The sequence below is a fragment of the Eptesicus fuscus genome, chromosome 16 (assembly GCF_027574615.1).
Source record: "Eptesicus fuscus isolate TK198812 chromosome 16, DD_ASM_mEF_20220401, whole genome shotgun sequence".
Classification (NCBI taxonomy): Eukaryota; Metazoa; Chordata; class Mammalia; order Chiroptera; family Vespertilionidae; genus Eptesicus; species Eptesicus fuscus.
The window spans coordinates 59,373,950-59,400,042 of NC_072488.1; the positions used below are offsets into that span (position 1 = coordinate 59,373,950).

A 26,093-nucleotide genomic window follows, 5' to 3' on the forward strand; every position below is an offset into this window, starting at 1 on the left:
AGCACTCCTCACTTTTAAACCATGTCATTCCATTTAAACCCACTCTGACCCCAAACCTAGGCCCCAAAGCAGAGCCCGCCAGTAGCCCTCCCACCCACCACCAGGCACATCATTCCTCCCTCCTCAGGGACCCAGTTGGGCTCTGAGGTTGGGCCCATCTTCAGCCCAGGTCAAAGTTGGCCTGGCCCCTCCCTTCAGTTATCTGAGCAGACCCTGGAGCATAGAATGGGACACTGACTAGTCCTTTCCAGTGATGACTTACAAATTCTGGCCTCCTAAATAAGCCTCAATTAAACAGCCAGGTGTGCTTTTGGCATCCCCAGATTCCTGGTTCCCACTCCCAGACACCTAATTCACCTGTTTGGGGTAGGACCCAGGGGTTTGGTTTTGAAAATATCTTCCCAGAGAGTTTGATATGAGGCCAATTTCCAGAACCGCGGCCCTCTCACCTCTAGGATTTCATTGCGACGTCACCATGTCTTGGTGTGGTGGGCATTTGTACTCAGTTCAGAGAGTGAACTTCAAACAGGATACAGCATCTGAATTGAGAGATAACATTTAGAGATTTGTTTTAAAATAGTCTGGGGGAAATTGTGTGCGTGTTGGGGGGAGGGTGGGATAGATGAAAAAAGCAGGATGTTGATGGATGTTGAAGCTGTATTATGGGTATGTGCGGAGTCCCTCTAGCTCTATAATAAAAAGCTTTTAAAAAATCTCCCATGGAGATGATTAGGAAATACGCTGGGTATGCATTTATGTTGTTTTCTTAGTTTTCTCCAAGGAATGAAAACTGTAATTAACTATAATCTAGTAAAGTTCATTGTGGCCCATCCAATACAGTGTTTTTATAACTAAAAAGGAAGAGTCTGCAATCTAGAGGAACAGGCAGGGGATGAGAATATGTCAGAGCATGTCATTTCTGTCCAGGGGACAAAGTATTTCTAAGTGTCCTGTGCTGGTCATTCAAATCAAGCCTACTGTCCAGCACATTAAAGACTTCCCACTTAACATTCTAGCTCTCTTAGCAGTTCAACTTCTCAATATATCAAGGAATTAGTATCAGTATATTATTTTATTGCTGATATTAGTATATTAATTAAGAAATTAGCATTTGGGTTTATCACTCAGTTACTTGTTTAGTCAGTGTGACTTACCCTCCCCAATCTGTTTGCCCTTCAGTGAATTGATAAAAATCAATTCCTGAGGGCCAGATCTCAGATCTGTGATGACTGATGAAGAGGCAGAAGTCCCACAAATTAGGGACTGCCTCTAGGCATCCAGATGCCTGCTTGTCACAGAGCTGGAGCCTAAGGTTCACCAAGAATTGCAGAATGGGTGGGGAGGAGGGAGAAGAATTCTGGCATATTTGAGTTGGAATGCAAACAGCTGACCTTTTGAGACCTGGCTCTATTGTATGACCTTAGGCACATTATGTAATCTCTCTGAGCCTCAAATCTCCTCTCTGCAAATTGGAAGTGATGACACCTACCACACTGGATTGTTGCGAGCCATTACGTGTAAGATTGTATAAGGAATGCACAGGCACACTGTGGACTCTAGAGAGTTCTATACGTATCCAAATGACTATTGTTTGTACAGCTTTGTTACGGCTTGCCTGCTTGTGTTCTGCAATGTGTTTGGGAAAGTGGGCTTGGTCCCTTTGGAAGAAAGTACATGTGTCGGAAGTAGGTTTATAAATAAAGTAGAAACCACTGACTCACTTGAGGAGATCTGGGGTACAGATAGACATGTGTAATGTGCAAATCCTATCACTGGGGTTTATACTTAGAAATATGATAGCCCTGGCCAGGTGGTTCAGTTGGTTGGAGTGTCGTCTCGTACACCAAAAGTCTTCGGGTTTGATTCCTGGTCAGGGCATATACCTAGGTCAGGGGTTCGATCCCCAGTTGGGGTGCTTACGTTTCTTTCCTTCCCTCTCTCTCTAAAATTATTTTTTTTAAAAATATCTTTGGGTGAGGATTAAAAAGAAATATGATAAACTATTGCTTTGAAGATCAAACAGCAAAGAAAAGGTTTGGTGGGTATAATTTTCCTCATTTGCCTTCTTCTTGCAGAAGATGAGCGGGTGGAGAAGCCCTGATCTCTCCAGGAGCTGGGTGGGTGGAGGAGTGCATGGGTGAGCTGACCTACAGCTATGGCAGAAGCCAAGGGACAGGGTGCATGAGGTTGGAAATTTCCATTCTGGCAGCAGGCAGAGCCCATTGCCTCAAGGAATGGCAAGCTCTTTAGGATGAGTGGAAGCCTTGGGGTCTTAGGGAGGACACCTAGGGGCTCTCATGCTTACCTGGCCCAAAGTCCTGAGCCAACCTGATGATAGCTACTTCCAAAATGCAGATTGAGGGTTGTTGGCTCTGGAGGCAAGCCAGGAGGTCAAGGTTAGACTAAACATTAATTGGTAAAAACTGAAGATTAATGTGTAAGGGGCCTAATTGCAAAAAGGTGGTTGTATTTCTTTAAATTGAATTCCATTTGGTATTTCTTTTAACAACTGACCCATGCATAGCTGCTTTGTAGTAAAGATTTCTATTTTATTTTATTTTATTTTATTTATTTTATTTTATTTTATTTTAAATCCTCACCAAGGATATGTGTTTCCAGTGCTTTTCAGAGAGAGTGGAAGGGAGGGAGGGAGAGAGAAACATCAATGTGAGATCTCACATCGTCTGGTTGCCTCCAGCATGCTCTCCAACCCAACCTGGGGCAGGAGCAAACTGGCAATCCAGGTACGTGCCCTTGACTAGGAATGGAACCCATGACCCTTCATTGAGCGTGCCAATGCTCTAACTACTGACCCACACCAGTCAGGGCAAGATTTCTATTTTCTATCATGAAGACTTGTACAATGTCTCTTGGTTTCAACATTTCTGAGTGAAAATGACAACTTGGAATTCACTGCACATAGACAGGTTTGGGTTTCAATTCTTGGCTTTGTTGAGCTTGCCTAGTTGCATGACCTTGAAAAAGTTATTTAACCTCTTTGGATCCAGTTTTTCTACCTGTAAAAAGGAGAGTTATAATAACACCTACCTCACAGAATTGCAGTGAATATTTAAAGGAAGAAAGATGTGGAAGGCATAGTGCCTGGTACATAGCACTCAATAAATTGGAGTTGTTTTTTTTTTAAGTATGTTTTTACTTATTTTAGAGAGAGAGGAAAGGAAAAGGATAGAGAGATAGAAACATCTATCGGCTGCCACCTGCAAGCCCCCTACTGGCGATCAAGCACGCAACCCAGGCATGTGGCCTGAGTAGAAATTGAACCAGTGACCTCTTGGTTTATGGATCAACACTCAACCACTGAGCCACACTGCTGGGCAAATTGGAGCCATTTTTATTGTTATTTGGGCCTTCACTTTTGGATTACAGTGGCAGCTTCTTACCTAGACTGTCCCGCACCCCATCTACCCAACATACTGCCAACAATTAACCTTCCAAATTTTTAGTTTCCATCATATCACTTCCCCAAAAGAACCTTCTGTTCCTCTTTAATTGGATTAGAACTAAACGCCAATGTAAAACAAAAAGCAGCAGCAACAAAAAAAAAAACAGGCAAAATAAACAAACTCATAGATACAAACAGAATGGTAGTTACCAGAGGAGAACGAGGTTGGGGGAAGGATGACGAAGGAAAGAGGGTCAGATAATGATGTGATGGAAGTAGACTAGACTTTGTGTGGTGCAATATACAGATGTCATATTATAAAGTTGTACACATGAAATTTATATAATGTGATTAACCAATGTTACCCCGATAAATTTAATTAAAAATAATAAAAGTAGTTAAACATGTTTACATATTTAGAAAAAGACTAAATCAGTTTGAAGGCCAATGTCTTGACTATGGCTGTTATTTATTTAACATGTGTTTTTTTTATTGATTTCAGAGAGAGGAAGGGAAAGAGTTAGAAACATCAATGATGAGAGAGAATCATTGATCAGCTGCCTACTGGGGATTGAGCCCACAAGCCAGGGCATGTGCTTTGACTGGGAATCCAGCCAGTCATGGGTCAATGCTCAACCACTGAGCCACACCAGTCAGGCTGTGGCTGTTACTTTAAAAGAAACTGAGGGCAGCCAGGCCAGAGTGGCTCAGCTGGTTGGGCATCATCCCGTGCACCGAAAGGTTGCTGGTTCAATTCCTGGTCAGGGCAGGTGCCTGGGTTTCGGGTTCATCAGTCCCTGGTTGGAACAAGTACGGAAGGCAACCAATTGATGTTTCTCACACTGATACTTCTCTCTCTCTCTCTCTCTCTCTCTCTCTCTCTCTCAAAAAAGAAACTGAGGGCCTCTGGAAGCTTTGATCAGAGAAAGCTTATAATCTAATTTATGTTTTTGTGGGTTTTTTGTTTTGTTAATCCTCACCTGAGGATATTTTTCCATTGATTTTAAAGAGAGTGGAAGGGAAGGGGAGAGACAGAGAGAGAGAGACATTGATGTGAGAGAGACATGTCAACTGGTTGCCTCTCACATGTGTCCTGACCAGGGCTGGGGATCTAGCCTGCAACTGAGGTACATGCCCTTGACCTGAATCAAACCCAGGACCTTTCAGTCCCTGGGCCAACGCTCTATCCACTGAGCCAAACCGGCTAGGGCAAATTTATGTCTTTAAAGTATCACTCTGGCCCTGGCTGGTTTGTCTCAGTGGATAGAGTGTCAGCCTGCGGACTGAAAGGTTCCAGGTTCGATTCCAGTCAAGGGCACATGCCCAGGTTGTGGGCTTGATCCCCAGTGGGCGGTGTGCAGGAGGCAGCCAATCAATGATTCTCTCATCATTGATGTTTCTATCTCTCTCTCCTTTCCTCTCTGAAATCAATAAAAATATATTTAAAAATAAATAAAGTATCACTCTGGTTGGTGCCTTGAGAACAGACTGTAAGAGGGGAAGGGCAGAAGCAAGACGAAGTGTATTGGTAATCCACGTGAGAAAGGGGGGTGCCTGGGGCCTGGGGGAGACAAAGGAAGTGGAGAGGGGTAGTAACTGGATTTTAGATGTATTTTCAAGGTGCAGCCTATAGGATTTGCTGAAGGATCAGACAGTAGAATTAAAAAAAGAGAAGAATAAAGAATGACTTGAAGATTTTGGCCACAGCAACTAGAAAGATGGAATTGCCATATGCTGATAGAAGGGAATTATGAGCAATATATGTTTTGGAGGGGGGGGGGAAATCAGTATTTTAATTTTGATGATTTAATTTTATGAGACTGACGTGCTACCTACTGCGCTAACGAGGCACCTTGATGATTTAATTTTAATTAGATGTGTTTATTGGACATCTAAGCAGAGAACAGGCCCTCTGACCCCAACTATCACCCCAGTAAGACCAAATTTCCAATCTTTAAAAGAAACTGTTGGGGGCCCTAGCTGGTTTGGCTCAGTGGATAAAGCATCAACCTTCGGACTGAAGGGTCCCAGGTTCGATTCCAGTCAAAGGCACGGACCTTGGTTGCAGGCTCTTCCTAGCCGGGGCCATGGTTGGGGCGCATGCAGGAGGCAGCCGATCAATGATTCTCTCTCATCATTGATGTTTCTATCTCTCTCTCCCTCTCCCTTCCTGTCTGAAATCAATAAAAATACGTTAAAAAAATAAAAGAAACTGTTGGGGGGTCTGGGTAGGGGAAGTTCATCAGTTGCTCAGTAGAGAGGATTTTCCCTCACCTCCTAAAATAGCCAGCTCTAAACGGACCCCAGTGATCCCTGCCACCTGCTATTTGTGCCCTTGTGTAGTCCCCTCCCTCAGTATATCAGTTTGGATCCATATGACCCATAGACTGTGGAAGACGTGGTAATATGTTACCTGTAAGCCTAGGTCATAAAGATATTGGTTTTCATCTTGTCTTCCTCTCTGGGATCACTTACTCTGGGGAAACCAGCTACCAGGTTGTTAGTTGCCTTGTGGACAGGTCCACATGACAAAGAACGGAAGCCTCCTGCTAACAGCCACAGGAGTGAGTTCGGAAGTGAATCTTTCAATCCCAGTCAAACTTGAACCGACTGCAGCCCCAGCCAACACCTGACTTCGATTCGTGAGACACTCTGAGCCAGAACCACCCAGCCAAAATGCTTCCTAATTCCTGACCCACAGAAACCATGACATAATAAATGTGTATTATTTTAAGCCAGTAAATTCTGGGGGTAATTTGTTATGCAGTAATGAGTAACTAACACACCATTCAGTCAAGTGAAGGAAGCTCTCTAGAAAAGTTGGGGGGTCCTGCCAAAAGGGAGGCTGGCATGTAATACCACGATCAGACCTCTGCTCAGGTAGCCAAATTGCTGTCTTGCCCAGGACTCCTGGAGCAAAGGGAGGAGAGAACTGGAGAGAGACCCGGGACAGAGCAAGGGGTCAGCAGTCGAGTGGTCTCTATTGCAACCAGTGGACTCATTCGAGGTTCCCCCACCAGCAGGAAGCTGGGGTAAGGAGTCCCAACAGAGGCTGAGCAGAACTTCCCCCTGTAAGAAATTAATAACTGGACAAAAGCCACACTCAGTCAACCAGCTACAACCACAACGAGGGGGGTTCAAACTGTGGGAGAGTGAGTAAAGAGAAATGACCCTTCTTTCCCTCTTGCCCCTGCCAGGCCCCAGCACCAGAGATGTTCAACCCTGAAAAGGAAGAGGGATTGTCCCAGAACCAACACATGAGTTCCTTCGCTCAACATGTACCCACACAAACACCTCACCACCACCCCACAACTGGCTGCAGTGATTGGAGGATTGAAAGGCTGACCAAAGCCCTTCCCTGGTCCAAATCCCTGGAGCAGATATTGGACCCCAAGCCTGGATGATAGGGGGAGTGCCGAGGATGTAAATCGGAAGTGAGGTGGTAGTTTTTCATGGACCTGACTGGACTTCTAACAGAAAAAGTTACACTACAGTGGGGGATCCAGCCAAGACCACAAGTAGGAAGAGAAAAGGGAAACTGACAGAAATTGGTTACAAGCCTTGATTGGAAAAGAAATAAAAGGCGCCCCGCCGTCGAAATTCCTTCACTGATTACAATTCCATTCCTGTAACTCTAGTCCTCCAAGGTGCAGTACAGCGCGTCTGGAGTCCAGGCAGGTTTGAAGGTATAGAAATCCACTCTTGTGTGATCCCGAGCAAGTTTCTTCAGCTTTCCAAATCCCCCTCTTCTCATCTGGAAAAGGAGACCATACTGGCATCCTCCCTTGCAGGGCTGTGGAGACGTTCAACAGGGAGAGGAGACGGAGCAGCAGGCGGCACGAGGCTTCTGTAATCTTCATTGGGGGACCCTCCCCCTGTATAAAAGCTCAGGCTGGACTCCTGATTGCCCACCCTTGGTCAGCTGTGGCCTGGGTGCTTTTCTCCGGGCCTGGTCAGTTGCCTGTCCATCTAGAACCCATGGAAGTGGAGGTGCGACAGGTCCCCAGAGGGAAGGAAGGTAACTGTTCTCAGGAGAAGGGGACAGGAAGTCGAAGCTGGACAGCAGTTACCCACCTCTGAGCTTGATCTTGCCTTTGCCTTCCTCCCTTGGTTGCCCAGGAAGAATTATACATAAAAGAATTTAAATTAGGATAGAACCTGATTATCTGATCCAGTGCCCTCACGTTAGAGATAAAACAAAGGCCCTGAAGCCTAGCAAGGTGAGCTGGTTGCTGGAGGCTCTCCAGGGATTTGGTGCCTTGGCAGCAAACCTGAGAAAATCTCAACACCCGGGAAAGCAGATCTCAAAGGCTGTCTCCCTTTCTGGATAGGTCTAGAGACAATGAGATTCAGGAGGCAGGAACTGGCCTAATTTCTGACCTGGGGTGATTTATTGCCTCATGTGGATTATGCCAGGCACTTGTGGGTGTGGTGCCATTTACATGGAGAACATTCTAGCCCACCCATCCTCCCAGGCTTCCTCCAAAGTAGATGTCATGAGCCACAAATGGGACCTGTATTTTTCAAATTGTGGATCAGTCAAGAAACCAATGTAGTTGGGTCAAGATCAGATTTTTTTTTTTTTTTTAAGAAATAGGATAGAGCAGAAATTATATCAACATGTAAATATAGTCCCATGAAGGAGTCTTCTCAGTTGTAATTTTATATAGAGAGCTACTGGCTAAATTGTTCTCGTCACCCAATAACACTATTCCTACCCCCTTTTAAAGGGAAATCCAATTCATGCCATAAATGCAGATGAAATGCCGGGCTCCAATACAGAGATGACCAGGACACAGGTTTGGCCTTGAGGGACTCTCACTCCAGTCCAGAGCAGGGAAGAGAAAAAAAAAATGAAGAGGTAGACAGGGGGCAGAAAGGGGGACTGGGGGCAGAAGACCTTCCATTTTCTACTTTATACACTCTGTGTCATGTGAATTTGTTGCAATGAACATGTATAACTGAGCAATTTTAAAAGCCCAGTAAAAATATAAAAATACACAAATGAATACAGGAATGAAATGTCATGTGAAATCCTGGCCCAGGAGAAGGAACAGAAACCAATTTTTAGGGAGAAGCTCTCAGACATGGGCTCATTTAGTCCTTTCAGTACAACTAGAAGGGTCTCTGGGTCCTCATTCTAAAAATGGAGGAATGCGAAGCCCTCAGAGGCAAACAAAGCACACGTTACCCAATTACCAGCGGGTGAGGGACCGGGCATGACATGGCTGTTACATCATTTCTCCGTGGCCAACTAAGGAAAGGGGTCAGAAACCAGAGACACTGACTCCAAGAACTTTGTTCTTAAGCTTTTCTTTGTGAATACTAAGCATTTGTCATCTTGGGGGGGGGGGGGAAGGGGGGGGGGCTCTGTTTTGAGAGGCAGAAGGAAAAGCTTGCTGGGGCAGCCAGTCTTGAGGACAGAGGGCCCTGCAGCACACCAGGGAGGAAGGAGCAGAGAGGAGAGACAGCCAGAGGAGCCCTGGTCCCCGTGGGGGGTGCAGGGACTTCTCAGGCCCCGTTCTGCCTGGGACTCCTCACAGGGACCTCGGTACCAACAGGGGGTTCCTAGCAGGCCTTGCCTTCCACGCCTTGGCAGCCTGAGCCCCTTGTTGCCATGAAAGCCCTCCTGCTGCGCCTCCACCAGCTTTACCCACCCCCAGCCTCCCTTCCTCCTCCTCCTCCTCCTCCTCCTCCTCCTCCTCCTCATTCTCCTCCTCCTCCTCCTCCTCCTCCTCCTCCTCCTCCTCCTCCTCCCCGGAGTTTCTCCCTCCACAGGAAGAGGAAGAGAAAAAACAATCCTGGGGCTGGAGTTAGAGACACATTGGAGCGAAGGGAATGTGAGTGTCCTCTTAAAAATCTCAGCCCCATCATTTGTCATTGTCATGGCTACTGATCATGTTTATTGGGCTCTTGAACCAGGGCCAGGCATTGTCTCCTGAGCACTCAGGAATGTCCCCAGAGTCCCAGGTCACACAGGCAATCCATGGCCAAGCCAACCCAGAACTGTGCCTGCACCCCCACGGGGGGGCATCCTGCCTCCCGTGGCCCTGTCCCCAAGGAGAACAACCTGTCCTATGGCCACGGAAGTCGTGAGGCTGCCCAGTTAATGTGCACCTTCCTCCCTTGCTGCCCTGGTACCCTTTATGGGCCTGGACCCGCTGACCGAATGCCTTCACCCCTCCCCTGGCTCAGTGAAATGCCTGGCCAGTGGAAACTGTGGCACTGGGTCCTCATGCTCTGATTACCGGGATGACCAGAGCTGGTACCCCCACCCCTCCGCGCCCCCCCCCCCCCCAGGCTCACTTTGGTTTGCATGTGTCCTGTAAACGCGCAGGTTCACTGTAGATTATGGATGGCGGGTGGACAGGCCACAGAATGTAGTGACAGTGGCCTGAGCCTCACTCTGGGGTGTCCCATTGCTCCCATCCAGGTTCAGGGACCCCAGGACCCACAGCGTCCCCCGAGGGACTCTACCTCGGCTCTGAGCTCCGACAGCAGACAGCCAGCTTCTCTGCCAGCAGCTTCTCACCTTGGAGACCCAGAAATTAAAGATGGAGAAGAATCCAGGCCGGAAGGGCCTCATCCCAGGGAGTGGAGCAGGAGATCCCAGGTGACAGACAAGTCAGGCCACGTGCACCACCTGAACCTCAGCGTCAGCACAACACCAGGTACGGAAGAAGGGCTGATGGACCTTCGAGATTGCCTGCACAGGACCAGAGAACGGCGGGCTCAGCCAGGAAGTGTAGGCCTGCTGCCACGGGGCTTAGCCGGATCGAACCTGTCAGATCCAAGGTCTCCCGAATAGAGTGCCTGGAGACGCTCAGGGGTCAGGTATCAGAACCCCTCTAAGAGAGACCCCCAAACTTCTTACTTGCAAATGGCGGCAACTCAGATGGGTGAGGGCTTCCACCTGGAGGCAGAGAATCAGGTCTGCCTCCAGAGGAGTGAGGCTTCTCATGTGCTGGTTACATTCTGCCTCTTCCACAGCCTGGTTCACAGGAGCCACACATGCTTCCAGGCGTCCGGACTCTTCCTGTTAGTAGATCTCCATCTCCATTCCGTGGGGAGATTTTTCAACTCTGCGGGTGTGGAAGGTTAAATGACCTAACCAGGAACACAGACCGTCAGTAAATGCATTTGAACTCCAGTCTGGGCCTCCAGTACCTGCTGTGACACTCACCGCTTCACACTGCATTTCTCTTTTACCAAGGGAGTCTCCTGTCCTCAGCTAGATCAAAGGTGCTGGGAGGGCAAAGAGAAATCTCATTTCTTTGCTTCATTGGTTCTGCCCTATTCTTTAATCTCAGATATGGATATAATCGTGCATGGGTGCATTTATTTTTTTTTAAATCCTCACCCGAGGATGTTTTTCCATTGATTTTCAGGAGAGTAGAAAACAGAGGGAAAGACAGAAAGAAACATTGATGTGAGAGTAACACCTCCATTGGTTGCCTCCTGCAGGAGCTCCAACCAGGGCGGGGGGGGGGGGGGGGGGCGGGGGGCAGGGGAGGAGCCTGCAATCAAGTATGTGCCCTTGACTGGAATGAAACCTGGGACCTTTGATCCGCAGGCCGATGCTCTATCCACTGAGACAAACCAGCTAGGGCTATGGGTGTATTTAAATGAACTTTAGCAAAGACTGATTTTTCCTACCAGATCCTCACCACTCAATTATCTCAAAAGCTTATAGTTTCCTTTCCTTTGTTGGCTTCTGTCACTGGACTCAATGCATATGTACCGAGTCTCTGAGTACAGACAGTCTGAAAAGAGCAAAATAAAAATAGCCCATCGGTCCATAATAGAATGGGAAAGTGCCAGGGGACAGCACTAGTCCTAAAGCCAGCTGGGAAGAGATGAGGTGGGGTGGGCGGTAGCCTCCCGGAGAGCTGGGCTTGCTCTGAGGGAAGCCCATGCAGGTGGCTCCTCCTGGTCAGGGGAGATGGAAGGAACAGTGGGACAAAGGTCCTGCTTTCTGCTTTTATCCTCTGTTGGCCAGTGCCCATCCTGAGGCTCCTGTTCCCTGAAAACCTGACACTCACCGTGGAATATAAAGTGAGGCACCAAGGTGCATGGGACTGCTTCACGCTGGCCGGTACGCACACACTCTGCCCCTGATAACACCGATGAATTGAATCAGGACTCCACTATCACACCTCTCATAGCCTGTATGATTGTTTAGACTCTTTCAGGCTGGTATTGATTGTTGCTTTTTTTGGCAAATAGTATACTAAAACAAAAATAAACACAAAGGTTTGTGCAGGCACAGAGGAAAGTGAATTCTGTGTCTCCAGGGCTGCAAAAAAAACCTTGCTCTGAGACCCAGTGGGCAAATTGGCACCCCATGCTCCCTTCAGTGCACCTCTGCAATTATTATAAGAATGTTTGTCTCCTTCTCCCTCATGGGGCAGAAGCCACTCTCTTCCCCATACTCCTTGAGTGCTCAGATCATAGTTGTCGGCTGCTACCAAGGCAGGGCTGTCCAGGAAGCAGTCATTTAGGGCTAGGCTAGGCCTGGTGCCCGCCTCTCAGCTCCAGTTGCCACATGCAGCTGCCCCAGCTGGCCAGTCACCACCCCAATTTGGGGTTAGGGGTTTGGTTCCGGAAGGACAGGCAACAACAACAACTACACAGCCAAAGAGCCTTCACGGAGATGTCCTGCCGTGTTGGGTGCCGAGGCCAGGTGTTCCCACCCTCAGTGGAGTGGTCCTGCATTATCATTTAACCCTCAGTTCACAGATGTAGAAAGTGGGCTGAGACATCAGCTTGCCTTACCAAAGTTACACAAGTCTGCTGTTCAGATGATGGTTTGGAATGACCCAAATTTGTGCCTAGACTCAAGCTCTTCATGTGTAATACGGAAATAATGACATCACCCCTTAGGTAAGAATGTTATATATATGATTACTTGTTTATTGCTTGTTTTCTACTCTAACTGTAAACTCCAGTGGGCAGGGACTTTGGCTTATTCATGCTATGTTGTCAGAGCCTAGAACGAGTGCCTGGCACATAGTAGATGCTCCATACTTGTGTTATAAATGGAAATGACGTGAAATAAGCCCAGGCCAGACGGGCCCTTCTATCTGCAGGTACATTCTATAGCCTTACTTCCCGACTTCCCCTCCACCAGGGCAGCCACAGACCGAAGGAAGCCTCGAGCTGGGGCTGGGGGAAACGACTGCTGACCTTAGGGGAAGGTCAGCAAATCCCCTGGAGTGCGGAGGCCAGAACAGTTTGCAAGAGGCTGACTGCTCTGGTTCCCCTTTTCTTTTTCTCGGCAGAGCACAGCGCGGTGCGGTTCCGCAGAGAAGACCTCCGCCAAGAGCTGCAGAGTTCTGGGGAAGGGGTGGGGGCAGGGGAGGAGGACCGGGCAGACGCCAAGCCCCGCCGGGCCGCGGAGTAAGAAGGTGCTGCCAAGAGAGCAGGTAGGAGCCGAGGAGACCGGGGGGCCCGCGCGGGTGCGGCTCGGACGTAGGGGCGGAGGGGGAGGTGGGAGGAAGGGAGATGGGCGGGGCCCGAGGGACGTCAGAAGGGCGTGAGGGGCGGGGCGGAGAGCGGGGCGTGGCCCGCGCGCGGCTCCCGCGCTCCGGCTCCGCTCCAACTCGAGCGCCGGATTTCTTAAGCGTGGGCGCGGAGGCGCGCTCCGGGGGGCGGGGACTCCCATGCAAATGAGAGGCGTGGGCCGGCGGGGCGGAGCGGGCGGGGCGCTGGCCTGACGTCAGGCCGGCGGCCCGGGCAGTTGGCTCGGCGACGGCGAAGCGGCAGGAGCGGCAGCGCGAGCGGGCCGCGCGGCGGGGCACGGGGTGCGGCGGCGGCCGAGCCGGAGCAACATGGCGCCGGCGGGCGGGGGAGGGCTCCCGGGCGGCGGGCCGGCCCGAGGGCGCCTCCTCCTGGTGGCGCTGGTGCTGCCGGTGCTGCTGTGGGCGCGGGGGGTCCGGGGCCAGGGAGACCCCCAGCGGAGCACGATCCTTGGCATGCGACTGGCGACCTGCGACAAACCGTGTGGGATGAACCCGGATGGCATCATCTTTGTGTCCGAGGATAGCACGGTGAACCTGAGGCTGTATGGCCACAGGCTGGGCTCCATCTCCAGCAACCTGATCTCCTTCACGGAGGTGGACAACTCCGAGGCCCTCCACAACTCCACCCTCTGCCCCGAGCTCACCAAGGACCTGGTCGTCCAGCAGCTGGTCAACGTGAGCCGCGGGGACACGTCCGGGATGCTGGTGGTGTTCACCAAGTTCCTCCGGAGGAGCGAGAACATGAAGCTGTACGCGCTGTGCACCAGGGCCAGCGTGGACGGGCCCTGGCAGAGGTGGACGGATAAGGACTCGCTGCTCCTCATGGTGGAGGAGGTGGGGAGGTTTCTGCCCCTCTGGCTGCACATACTTATCATTTTGGTGCTGTTAGTGCTATCGGGCATCTTCTCTGGCCTCAATCTGGGGTTGATGGCCCTGGACCCCATGGAACTGCGCATCGTCCAGAACTGTGGCACCGAGAAGGAGAGGCGCTATGCTCGCAAGATCGAGCCTATCCGTCGCAAAGGCAACTACCTGCTCTGCTCGCTACTCCTGGGAAATGTGCTGGTCAACACCTCTCTCACTATCCTTCTGGACAACCTCATCGGGTCCGGACTCATGGCTGTGGCCTCCTCCACGATCGGCATTGTCATCTTTGGAGAGATTTTACCTCAGGCCCTGTGCTCCCGACACGGACTGGCTGTGGGTGCCAACACGATCGTTCTTACCAAATTCTTTATGCTACTCACTTTCCCCCTCAGTTTCCCCATCAGCAAGCTCCTAGACTTTTTTCTGGGCCAGGAGATTCATACCGTTTACAATCGCGAGAAACTGATGGAGATGTTGAAGGTGACAGAGCCCTATAATGACCTCGTGAAAGAGGAACTAAATATGATCCAGGGGGCCCTGGAACTACGGACCAAAACCGTGGAGGACATCATGACCCAGCTCCATGACTGCTTCATGATCCGCAACGATGCCATCCTGGACTTCAACACGATGTCCGAGATCATGGAGAGTGGCTATACCCGCATCCCTGTGTTTGAAGATGAGCAGTCCAATATTGTAGATATTCTCTATGTCAAAGACTTGGCCTTCGTGGACCCCGATGACTGCACCCCCCTCAAGACCATCACCCGCTTCTACAATCACCCTGTGCACTTTGTCTTCCATGACACCAAGCTGGATGCCATGCTGGAGGAGTTCAAGAAAGGTAAGGCCTGAGCCGCTCTCCCAGCTAACTTTGGTCACACCTCTCTGGTCTGTTCCTTTTGTGGGACTCTGTCCCTTTGCCCCTATCACTTTCTAGGTCTCTGGGACGAATGGTATTTGGGGCAGCAAAAACAGTTAAGCATCTGCTGTCTGCCAGGTCCTGTGTTTTGCTTCAGCTGAATCTAAGCTGAGTAAGACTCTTGCTCATTTGGAGGATGGAGCAAGACCTCAGGGAGCTCTCGAAGCACGACAGATGGAGGCAGTTGCCTTAAGGACGCCAGTACCAGGGCACAGGGATTAGGTCGAGAGCATGCAAGCCTGATTGGGGTGGGGTGAGGAAGGGGCTGGGGAACTGGGAAAACCTTCACAAAGGAGGGAGTGTATGAGGAGAGCCTTAAAAGGTGGAGAGACTTGGTACCTGAGGTAGAGAGAACCCCTAGGAGCAGAGAACCCAAGTGGGGGGAAAAGGATGTCCTTGTGGCCCAGCAGGTGGTCCTGTTCAGGGAGGATACAGGCTCCGCTGATGAGTGGCCAGCAGGCTGAGGTATTGGGGGCCTGGGGAAGAGCCCGGAGGTCAGGATGGTGAGTTTGCCAGGAGCTGGGAGCTATGGACGGTTTGTGAGCAGGGGAATGACATCACTGGAGCTCCTAGCCCACAGAAGTCGGTTGGGAGCTCCGAACAGTGCCAAGTAATGCTTTCGACTCTTCAGCAGAAGCAAGCAGGTTAAGTTTTGGTTATTGTTCTCCCTTCCCCTGGCATCAAACATCAGCTTCCCTCCTGTGGTCTGCTGGAATCTTCAGCTGGCCTTGCGTCCCCTGTGTTTTTCTTCCTCACATGGGTTCTTGACCTGTTCTCAGGTTGTCAGAGAGGCACTTGGAGGGAACACATCAGCCTCAAAGCTCAGCAAACTTTCCTTCTTCCAGCAAACTTTCCTCCCACCTCTGCCAGTCCAAGCCCTCAGTGGTGGTAAACAAGCCAATTATGGAGTAAAACCCTCCTAGGCCACAGGGAATGAGGAGGCAGAAAGGGAAGCTCTTTGTGAAGGAATGGAGGGGGGAGGAGCTCATCCTAAACCCAGGACTTTGCTGGTTTCCCATAGATAGGGCTCCTGCTGGCTAAGCTTCCCAGGCCACCTAGGGCCAGGAGCAACTTCTGAGCAAGCCCCAGACCCTTGTCGGTTCATTTCTGGAACAGAGTGCAGGGGAGCGAGGAACTGGCCTGGCCAAGTTTGGTCTGAAAGATGCTCCAGTCACTGCTAGGGTGGGGGGGCTGGTACCCAGTCTTTTCCAGTTTGACAGACTGCATCTCAGCAGCAGAGCTAAGCGGGACTGGAGTAATGTAAGCCCCAGTGGAGACTGCAGAGGGACCAGAGGGACAGGGGTGGCTGGTAATGATGGCACCGCCTCCCTGCAGCTTTGGGGTGCAGACCCTGGAACCTGTTTCTTCCAGGTACCCAAACCTGGGGCAGAGGCACTTGGAGGGTTTACACATCAGCCTCAAAGCTCAGGGCACACACCCCTCTACACCCACCCTGCAGACCCTGGGCTCTGAGGACTTCTGTGTCCTTATCAGGAGCCTGGTGAGAACTCGCTATGGAGGCTTACTCCTGGTCTTTGGGACTGTTGCTGGTGGCCCACCCAACAGTCAGTCAGATTGTTGCAGCCAGAACGGATGAGCAGTAGATCAGTAGAGCTAAGCTCTCACAGGGTGGGAGCTTCGTGAACCTTGGCAGGGCCATCTTTGGACTCTTGTAAAAAATAAAAAATAAATTAAAAGGCCACTTCACATCTGTCAGGCCTGAGCTCTATTGAGCAGATCTCTTCAGATGCTGTCTCTCCTCCTACAGAAGGGGATTGATAGTTCCATGGAAAAGCAGGCGCAGTCTGCCCGGTGCAGCACCAAGTCCTGACGATGTGGTGTGACAGGATGGTCACCCCAATGAACATACTTGGGCTTCACACTATCACCTCCCCGTTTCTAGTCTTAACTCACTGCCATGCTATTCCTCCCTCCTCCTCCCAGCATGGCCTTTTCCAGATCTTTCCATCTAACATCTACCTTTTCAGTGGGAGGCCATCTAGGACATGGCAAACATTAGTATGCACCTGCAACCTAAGAGATTTCCTTTACATATTTGGTGTTTGGAAGGTTTCTTTTTTAGCTAAGAAAAACAAGTGAGCGGGGGTGCCTGTGCTTCAGTGGGCCGTTAGCACCTCCTAGTTGGGTAGGGCCCTGAGCTCTAGCTGAGTCTTCGAAGTTAATTTTGACTCCTTCTTGCTCCCAGCATTATAAGCTTCTTGAGGGTAGGGATTCTGCCCTATTAGTGTTCTCACCACTCAGTGCCTGGCAAAGACAGGAGCAGTAAATGCTTGTTACACAATGAATGAATGAATGAACGAACGAATGAACAAACAAATGAATGGATGACTGACTGGCAAGCCCTACTGGCATTCCTGCTGTTCCTGGAACACACCATGACGCCCCCACCCTGGGCCTTTGCCCTAACTGTTCCTCCGCTGGAATGTTCTTCCCTGGATGCCTCACTCTCTCCCCTCACTTATGTCTGCTTCAGCTTCACCTTCTCGGTGCAGCCTTCCTGCTTCCTGATCTCCCCATCCTGTGCTTAATTTTCTTTTTCTCATAGCACATATGACTTTCTTTCCTTCTTTTTTTTTTATAGCACATATGACTTTCTAACAGCCATGTAGCTTATGAATTTACCGTGTTGTTTATTGTCGTCTCCTCTCATTATAATAAAGTTCCAAAGGACAGCGTGCTCTGTTTTGCTCGCTGATGTGTCCCTAGCCCCTGGGATGGTTCTTGGCACAGAGCAGACCTCAATAAAAAGCCATTGAATGAATGAAGGACTTGTCAGGATTGAGAGAGAGAGTTATTCCATTTCAGTAGTGTTAGGATTTTGAGGGGCTGACAAGGGATAAAGAAAAATGGGTGCTCGACTTTCCCAGCTGCACCAAGAAAGACCGGAGGGTCTCCTGCAATGCATGTGTATTCATGGGTTGGGTCAGGGACTGAGAAGCAGAGCCTGAGATCTTGAGTGTGACACATGGTTCCTCTTCCCCATGCCTCAGTTTCTCTGTAAGTGGTCTTTGACCATCAGGAATTTACATAGCTTCACGCATTAATATTAATGAATCATGAATATGCTCCTGCACACTGAGAGACAGGCATGGGATCTGGGCTTCCCCTAGACAAGGCAAGGGGCTTCTAGCTGCTTCTGCCTCTCAAATCAAGGCGGTTATCATTAGATCTTTATTGAGCCCATACGTGTGCCAGACACAGTGCTAGGTGCCTCGGGACCTCAGGAGTAAGACCCTCTAGTTGGTGAGAGTTGTCAGGGCACTGAGAACGGCTGGCACGCTTTGAACTTTGGCCCTTCCACTAAAACCTCACCTAGAACTGTTTGCAGTACGGGTGTTGTGGTTGAGTTTGTCTGTAGCTGGAAATCTTAGAACAAAAGCTCCCTGGGCTATTCCTGGCCCGGCTGCATTTTTCCTGCCCACAAATGCTCGAAGGCTCTGATGGAAAGTATGAATGAACTCCCCACAAGGAGGTCCAGAGGTCAGGAGCGCAAGCCCCACACTGGAGCTGCCTTCCAGCTTTCCACTGTGCCCCTCCCTCTGTGACACTCCTGCCCCTCCTAGGCACTTAGCTCTGCTTTAGTCATCCTATCTTTCCCCACCCAATTTATAACCTTCCAGCCCCCTGTAAAGAGCTGCGTTTAAACTTCATCCAGCCCGGTCACTGACCCATGATGTGACCTTAGATCTATCAGGCTCCTCTTAGTGATTTCGTGGGTTATATATTGGAGGGAAAACTAGAAATATTTTCATCAAAACTCCTCCCATATTTCCATGTATGCCACATCACATTGCCCCCATCTACTTACTTTTATTCCTGAAGCAACTTTATAAAGTCAAGAAAAACACTGTGTAATTTTACATTCACTTTTGGTTCCCACCATCTACCACACCTTCAATATCTTACACCCCTCCTCCCCCAATTACCAGGGAAACAGACATGTAAACGGTTAGCTCAGGTAGGTACAGTGGGGCCAAGGAAGGAAGGCCAGGCCTGCCAGGTGCTTCTGAAGTCCAAACAATAGGACTCATCCGAGATGGCAGATGTTTTGAACAGCTGAGGTTTCTGCTTGGGGTTCAGTTGGATAGTGTTGCCATATAGTATGGGGGGCGGGGCGGGGCGGGGTGGAGAGCAGAGCCAATTTGGGAAGGGTGGGGGGAAGGGTGTAGCAGAAAATAATAATGGTGTGACCCTTTATTGGATATCTCTGTGCCCAGCCACCTGCACACCAGAGCTTCTCACACTTGACCGTGGGCTGAGACTGCCTGGGTGTTTTGTTAAAATGCAGATTTGAGCTCAGTGGGTCTGGGTGTGTCTGAGAGGCTGCATGTCTGACAAGCTCTCAGCTGATGCCTACACTGCTGTTCCTGGGCCCTACCGAGCAGCACGAGGGTGTAGCCCATTGCAGGCGTGCAGGGGAAAGTGCCCTGTGGGGCCTGGCAGTGAGGCGAGGACCAGCTGAGGAGGTCTGAAATCAGCCAAGAGCAGGCAGAATGTGTGGAGAAGGCAGAAGCTTGGCTAAAGTGGCTTCTGGGAGAGATGAAAAAGAGCCAAGCAGGCATGGTTTGGGGAGCCTCCTACAAAGGTCAGATGAGGGCCGAGGGTGAGGGCCCAGCACAGACAGTGGGACAGACAGTGAGTCACAGAGTGCTTGGAGAGGGCAGCCACAAGGCAGCTGTGCACCTGATCTCAGCTTCACCTGGAAACTGTCTGAATTGGGCCGGTGATTTGATCTCCAGAAGCTGCCTGGGGGCAAGTGTATCTGAGAGAGTGACAGGAGCTGCCTGCTAGGGCAGAGGTGCCGGCCCGGGCAGCTGACAACACACAGGCCAGGCTCCTCCTCTCCTTTTTTTTAGTGTGGTGCTTGCAGGCAGGGAACTTGGCACCGCTTGCCCTCGCCAGCACCGTGAAGTCTGTGGGCAGCTTCTGCGGAGGAGTCAGGACTGGGAGCTGTTTCCCAGTCTTCTGTGTTGTTTTGTTTTGTTTTGTTTTTTTTTAAATATATTTTATTGATTTTTTACAGAGAGGAAGGGAGAGGGATAGAGAGCCAGAAACATCGATGAGAGAGAAACATCAATCAGCAGCCTCCTGCACACTCCCTACTGGGAATGTGCCCACAACCAAGGTACATGCCCTTGACCGGAATCGAACCTGGGACCCTTGAGTCCACAGTCCGACACTCTATCCACTGAGCCAAACCAGTTAGGGCCCAGTCTTCTGTTTGCAGTTCTGTGCTAAAGTAGTTGTGTCCTGGATGGCACTGCCTTACATCTAGGCCCTAATAAGAGCTTCGATCATACTGAGATCATACCGACGTTTCCTTTTCAAAGTCTTCTATTTTTCATTAGAAAGTGCAGCTCCAGAGTTTTCCTGGACTCCTCTCGTCAGGACGGGAGGTACTGAACAGACGTTTAACCTTGAAAATAGATGTGAGAACAGCAACACAAAACCACAGGAGAAATAGAGGAGGGACTGGTGCTTGTCTGGGGAAGTCTGGGAATACATTCCAGAGGAGGTGACATTGTAGCTGGATCTTCATTGCAGCTGGATCGTGAACTAGACCACAGGATGAGAAATGAGCTTATCAGGCCAACATAGTATGAACTGCTTTTATCTATTGTGACTGCTTCTCAGCCCTTTCTAGAAGTTCGAGGTCAGGCCACCTTGAGCCTTCTCTCTCCACTCTTTCCTCCCAGTTAGTGCTGTCACACAGGAGCTGGGGGAATGGACAGCAAGGACATCCGAAGGAAGGAAAGGCACCTCAACTTGCCTTTGGTCTCATCTCCTTGAGGTCAGGGACAGAGAAGTGCTTAGCAGATACTCTCCTAAACGGCCGCACAGCCAGGGAGAGGAGAGTGTGCCTAGATGGGGAGGCTGGACCAGGCCCTTTGGTCACTGTCAGGATGATTGATTTGGGCACAGTCACTTGGTTCGTTCAGCCCAGCCTGTGGGGAGGCCTGGGCACCTCTCTTGTCCTAAGCTGGCTCTCTCTCGAAGCCTCCCTTTTGTCTTAGGGATTTTTTTGAACTTCTCAGTAGAACTTGCCAGGAGGATGTGAGCATTACGGAATTTCCCCCAGTTGCCCAACACGGTCCTCAGCTAAGGGATGGGGAGCAGCTTTCTGGCGCTGTTGCTGCCATTTGATCCAGCCCTGTCCTCTCCTCTGAGCCATTCCTGTACCTCAGGTTACCCCTGGCATCACACCTGAGTGTGCTGAGACATCCTGCTGTCAGAGGCTTGGCGGCTACGTAAGGGACTCCTGCTCATTTCATAGGCCAGAGTCTGGACTCCTTCATCTATTCCTGTTCTGATTATTATGTGACTTTCTTTTTACTAGTGGTTATTATTTTAAAAATGTAGCTCATTGTTAGAACTTTAGAAAACACAGAAATGTACAAAACAATCTACATGATTGTGACCTAGAACTACTTGTATTTTTTATTTTTTAAAAACGGCTTTGTAGCAGCTTTATTTTTTAAATCAACTGTAACATTTAAAAAAATTATTTTGTTAATACTTACCCGAGGGTATTTTTCCATTGATTTTTAGAGAGAGTGGAGGGAGAGGGAGAGACAGAGAGAAACATCGATGTGAGAGAGACACATCAATTGGTTGCCTCCCACGTGCTCCCAGACCAGGGCCAGGGATTGAGTTTGCAACCTAGGTATGTGTCCTTGATGGGAATCAAACCTGAGACCCTTCAGTCCGCAGGCTGACGGTCTATCCACTGAGCCAAACCAATAGGGCTAGAAAGAACTTTTAATATTTTAACTTATTGTAATCACTTTTATTAGAAATTTAGATTAAGGTTTTTTTAAAAAAATATATGTTTTTATTGACTTCAGAAAGGAAAGGAGAGGGAGAGAGAGAAAAAAACATCAATGATCAGAGAGAATCATTGATCGGCTGTCTCCTGCATGCCCCACACTGGGGATCGAGCCCATAACCCGGGCAATGTGCCCTGACTGGGAATCGAACTATGATCTCCTGGTTCATAGGTCAGTGCTCAGCCACTGAGCCATGCCAGGCTAGGCAAGGTCTTTTTTTTAAAGTTTAAAATCTTGTGACAAACAGCAAGATGAAAATCATTTTCATTTTTATAGCCATGCTCTCCCATTAACTGCCCATATGTATTTTCTTTTTATTATATTTTAAAAAAATATTTTTGAAGGGAGAGAGATAGAGAGTTAGAAACATCAATCAGCTGCCTCCTGCACACCTCCTACTGGGGATGTGCCCGCAACCAAGGTACATGCTCTTGACTGGAATCGAACTCAGGACCTTTCAGTCCGCAGGCCGATGCTCTATCCACTGAGCCAAACCGGTTAGGGCTGTATTTTCTTTTTTTTTTTTTTAATTTATCTTTATTGTTGAAAGTATTACAGATGCCCTCCCCCCATTTCCTCCCCACTGATGCCCATATGTATTTTCATTAAAATCATGGTCTACCTATAATTTTTGGAACACTATTTAGATTGGATCTTTAGATTTCTCTTCTGCTAAGCAGTGAAATTCTTTATTATCTCTGGGATTCTGGGGAGGAGCATCTGGGAAGATTTCTACAGGCTAAGGCCGGGCAGTGCTGTGGTGACAAGCCCAGAGGGCGGTGGGGAACTGTTGCCGGGGGAGGTGTTAAACCTGGTGTTGCTAAGCATTGTCTGGAGGGCACAGTCTCTTCCAGCAGCAGGGCCCTCTCACTGGACCTGGGCAGGCTTGCTGGGCTCTATGGAATGCGTGGTCTCTGGCCAGCAGGTAGCCTGGAGCCTGGGATGGAAAGAGGTTCTCTCCCCCTCCCCACCAGGCAGGCTCACTCCACCACACACACGATGTAAACACACAACCCCCTACACATACGAACACACACAAAGACAGTCTCACACAGATACACATCCGTCACATAAAGACCGGCTCATTTCCCACACACACTCAGCCCCTTACACAGAGACACGCCCACTTCCACACACACTCACCCCCCTACACACATTCATTCCTCCCCCTGACAGGCTCACTCACCACACACACTCACTACACACACATACACACTCAGCACCACACACATACAGTCATCCCCACCCCCAGATAGGCTCACTTCCACACACACTCACTAAACACATATACACACTCACCCTCCCAACACACAGATAGGCTCATTCCTGGGGAAGGGGCCAATGGGGAATAAAAGGGGTCATCTGTAATACTTTCAACAATAAAGATAAATTAAAAAAAAAGATAGGCTCACTCCCACACACACTCCCCCACCCCACAGAGACAGGCTTACCCGCACACTCAGCCCCTCTACACACAAAAGCAGTCTCACACACATACACTCTCCCTCCCCTCATTGGCATGTTTAAACACATAACACACAGACAGGCAGACTCATACACATATTTACCCCCTCTAGGCAGTCTCTTTCTCTCTCTCTCTCTCTCTCTCTACACACACACACACACACACGTGTGTACATGCTTGTACACAAGCAGAGTCATTTGGAGTCCTGCTTTAAACTTATATCTGTGTCTCATCAAACTTGCCTAAGAGTGGTTTAAAAAGTGAGCAAATGCTTATGCAGGGATGTTTATTTTATGAAAGGCTCAAAATAGTGACCGACTCTTGGTCTCAGAAACATCTCTCTCTGGTGGTTTGGTCATCCACATTAATGATGATGCCCAGCTCGGAGGGCTGTGGTGAGGGCTAAGTGAAGTAAGGCACAGGGAGCCCTTAGCTCAGTGCCTGGAACCAGTCATCATGCAATAAATGTTTGCTATTTTAAAAATCACTGTTATTACTGTCCAAAGGTGCCCCAGTTGGCGTTGACACCGACTTGGGCCACGGTAGTCGCACACTGGCTCAGGTGGCAGGCTGCCCCGCTGTCTGGGCGTGGTGCCTTTCTTGGAATTCTGAGTGCACTGAGGTCAAAACAGCCCACTCCACTCCAGCATATAATTACATGCTAATTTCAATACCATCTTATCCCGACCCTCGTGTGCATACTAAGGGTAACAGAACCCAGAACTTAAGAAAAAAATGTATGGAAGAGAAACTTAAAACTGAGGCATTTCTCCTCATTTCCTTAATAATTTGTTTCCTGCAAATTGGAAAAAGTTAAATTTGCCGTCTTGATTGCCAACATATTTGTGTTGTAAGGATAGGAGTAGAATCTACAGATGGCTGCTCGGGAGGTGGCAGGAAAGGGCCTGCACATGGACCCATTGCACCTCTGTTTGGGTCAGCATTCCCAGTGACCTGATCCCTTCCTGGTATCCCAGTGAGGGAGGGAAGAGGGAATGATAGAAAAACAGCAGAGATAAGAGGGGAGCCAAGGGAACAGACTCCTCCAGAGGCCCAGCCCCAGAGCTCTGGAAGAGGGTAGAGCAGGGAGCATAATAAGGAAGGAAGATGTCCTCATTAATGGTTAACCTTTATTGAATACTTAACTCGTCCTCCAAGTGCTGGGGAGGGGGGGGAAGAGGGACTGAGGCTCGGAGAAGCCAAGAATCTCCCCAGTCAGGCAACAACTAAGTGCAACTACAGACTGCTCCCCTCCAGAGTCAAGCTCTTTAAAATATATATATATATATATATATATATATATATATATATATGTAAATTATTGATTTCAGAGAGGAAGGGAGAGAGAGAGAGAGATAGAAACATCATTGATGAGAGAGAATCATTGATAGGCTGCCTCCTGCATGCCCCCTGCTGGGGATTGAGCCTGCAACCCAGCGTGTGCCCTTGACTGGAATCGAACCCAGAATCCTTCATTCTGCAGGCCGACGTTCTATCCACTGAGCCAAACCAGCTAGGGCCAGAGTCAAGCTCTTAATCACTGTTCTGTGTCACTTCTCAGTGAGGTTGTAGATAAAATGAAAGAGACCAGAAGATTCAGATTCTCCAATAACGTCAGGTTGGGAGATTTACTGTTAGTTCTGGATTTTTAAAATAGAGATATAATTTACATATAGCATTGTATTAATTTCAGGTGTACAAAATAATGATTCCATATTTGTATATATTGTGAAATGGTCATCACGATAAGTCTGGTTAACATCCATCACCTCATGTAGTTACACAGTTTTTTTCTTGTGATGAGAACTTTTAAGATTACTCTCTTAGCAACTTTCAAATATACAATCCAGTATTATTAACTACAGTCACCATGCTGTACATTAGATCCCAGCATTATCTATCTTATAGGTGGAAGTCTGTACCTTTTGACCCCCTGCACCGTTTTGCCCCCGCCCGCCTCCCACCTCTGGCAACCACACCTAGGTTTGTTTTGCAGTGAACTTTTCATTGAAGCAAAGTACATAAATCATAAGTGTACAACTTGATAGTTTTTCACAGAGGAACACCCTTATGTAATTACCACTGAGCTCAGGAAGCAGACCAGTATCAACGCCCTAGGAATCCCCATGTCCCTTCCCAGACACTGCCCTTGTCCCCGAATCATCCTGAGTTAATATTTAATTAACTTTCATAAGTGAATCATGTAGGGTGTGCTCTTTAGTGTCTGGCTGCGCTACCCGCTATAGAGCTTATGTGCTTCATGGTGCCTTGTGCAGGGCCGTTCAGTGTTTTCTGGTTGCTGACTAGTGTTCCATGATAGAAACACCTCGGTGGTACTGTCGGTGGGTGTTTGGATGTTTCCAGCTTGGGGCTATTACAAATCATGCCACTGAGAACACTCTTGTGTGTGTCCTCTGGTGACTCTATGTGGGCATTTCCATTGGCGATACCTCCAGGAGTAGAATTACTAGGGCCTAGTGTAGGGGTAGGTGACAGAGTGTTCCAGAGGACTCCTATCTGGTCTCCACAGCTCTGGTATTGTGGCTCCTCACCTGAGGATATTTTCTTCACTGCTTTAAAGAGCAAGAGCAGGAGGGAGGGAGAGAGGGAGAAACATCAATGTGTGATTGGTTGCCTCCACATGCTCCCTGACCGCAAACCCACAGCCCAGGTACGTGCCCTTGATCGGGAATCAAATGAGCGACCTTTTGGTGCATGGGCTGACATCCTGACCATTGAGGCACACCAGGGCTAGTTATCTTATTTTAATAAGTCAGCTAGGTGCTATCTCATTGTGATTTTCATTTTGATTTTCCTAGTGACTAATGATGAGCACATTTTCCCATCCTTATCATCCATTATGGTTAGTGCTTTTGATATCCTGTTTGAGATTCTAAAAAGTCTTGCTCTCTGGTGATGTCAAGTACTCTGTTCTCTGTTCTTCAAGATGGTTTTGACTATTCTTAGATTTTTTTCTGGGAATTTTATGGAATTGCATTGAATCTAGAGGTCAACTTTTATCTTTATAATAATCTTCTGATCCACAAGCATAGTTACCCCTCCATGT

General features: G+C 49.0%; 1 protein-coding gene across 2 annotated transcripts in view; it reads left to right on the top strand.

Moving 5' to 3' along the window:
• The first annotated feature begins 13,156 nt into the window (after window positions 1-13,156).
• The window catches only part of CNNM4 (cyclin and CBS domain divalent metal cation transport mediator 4), a 35,041-nt gene continuing 22,104 nt past the window's right edge, over window positions 13,157-26,093 (top strand). For both annotated transcript variants that reach the window (XM_028132645.2, XM_008156498.3), the window contains exon 1: window positions 13,157-14,635. In XM_028132645.2, coding sequence (XP_027988446.1) covers window positions 13,234-14,635 — 1,402 coding nt within the window. In that variant the 5' untranslated portion in view covers window positions 13,157-13,233. The remainder of the gene's footprint in view (window positions 14,636-26,093) is intronic.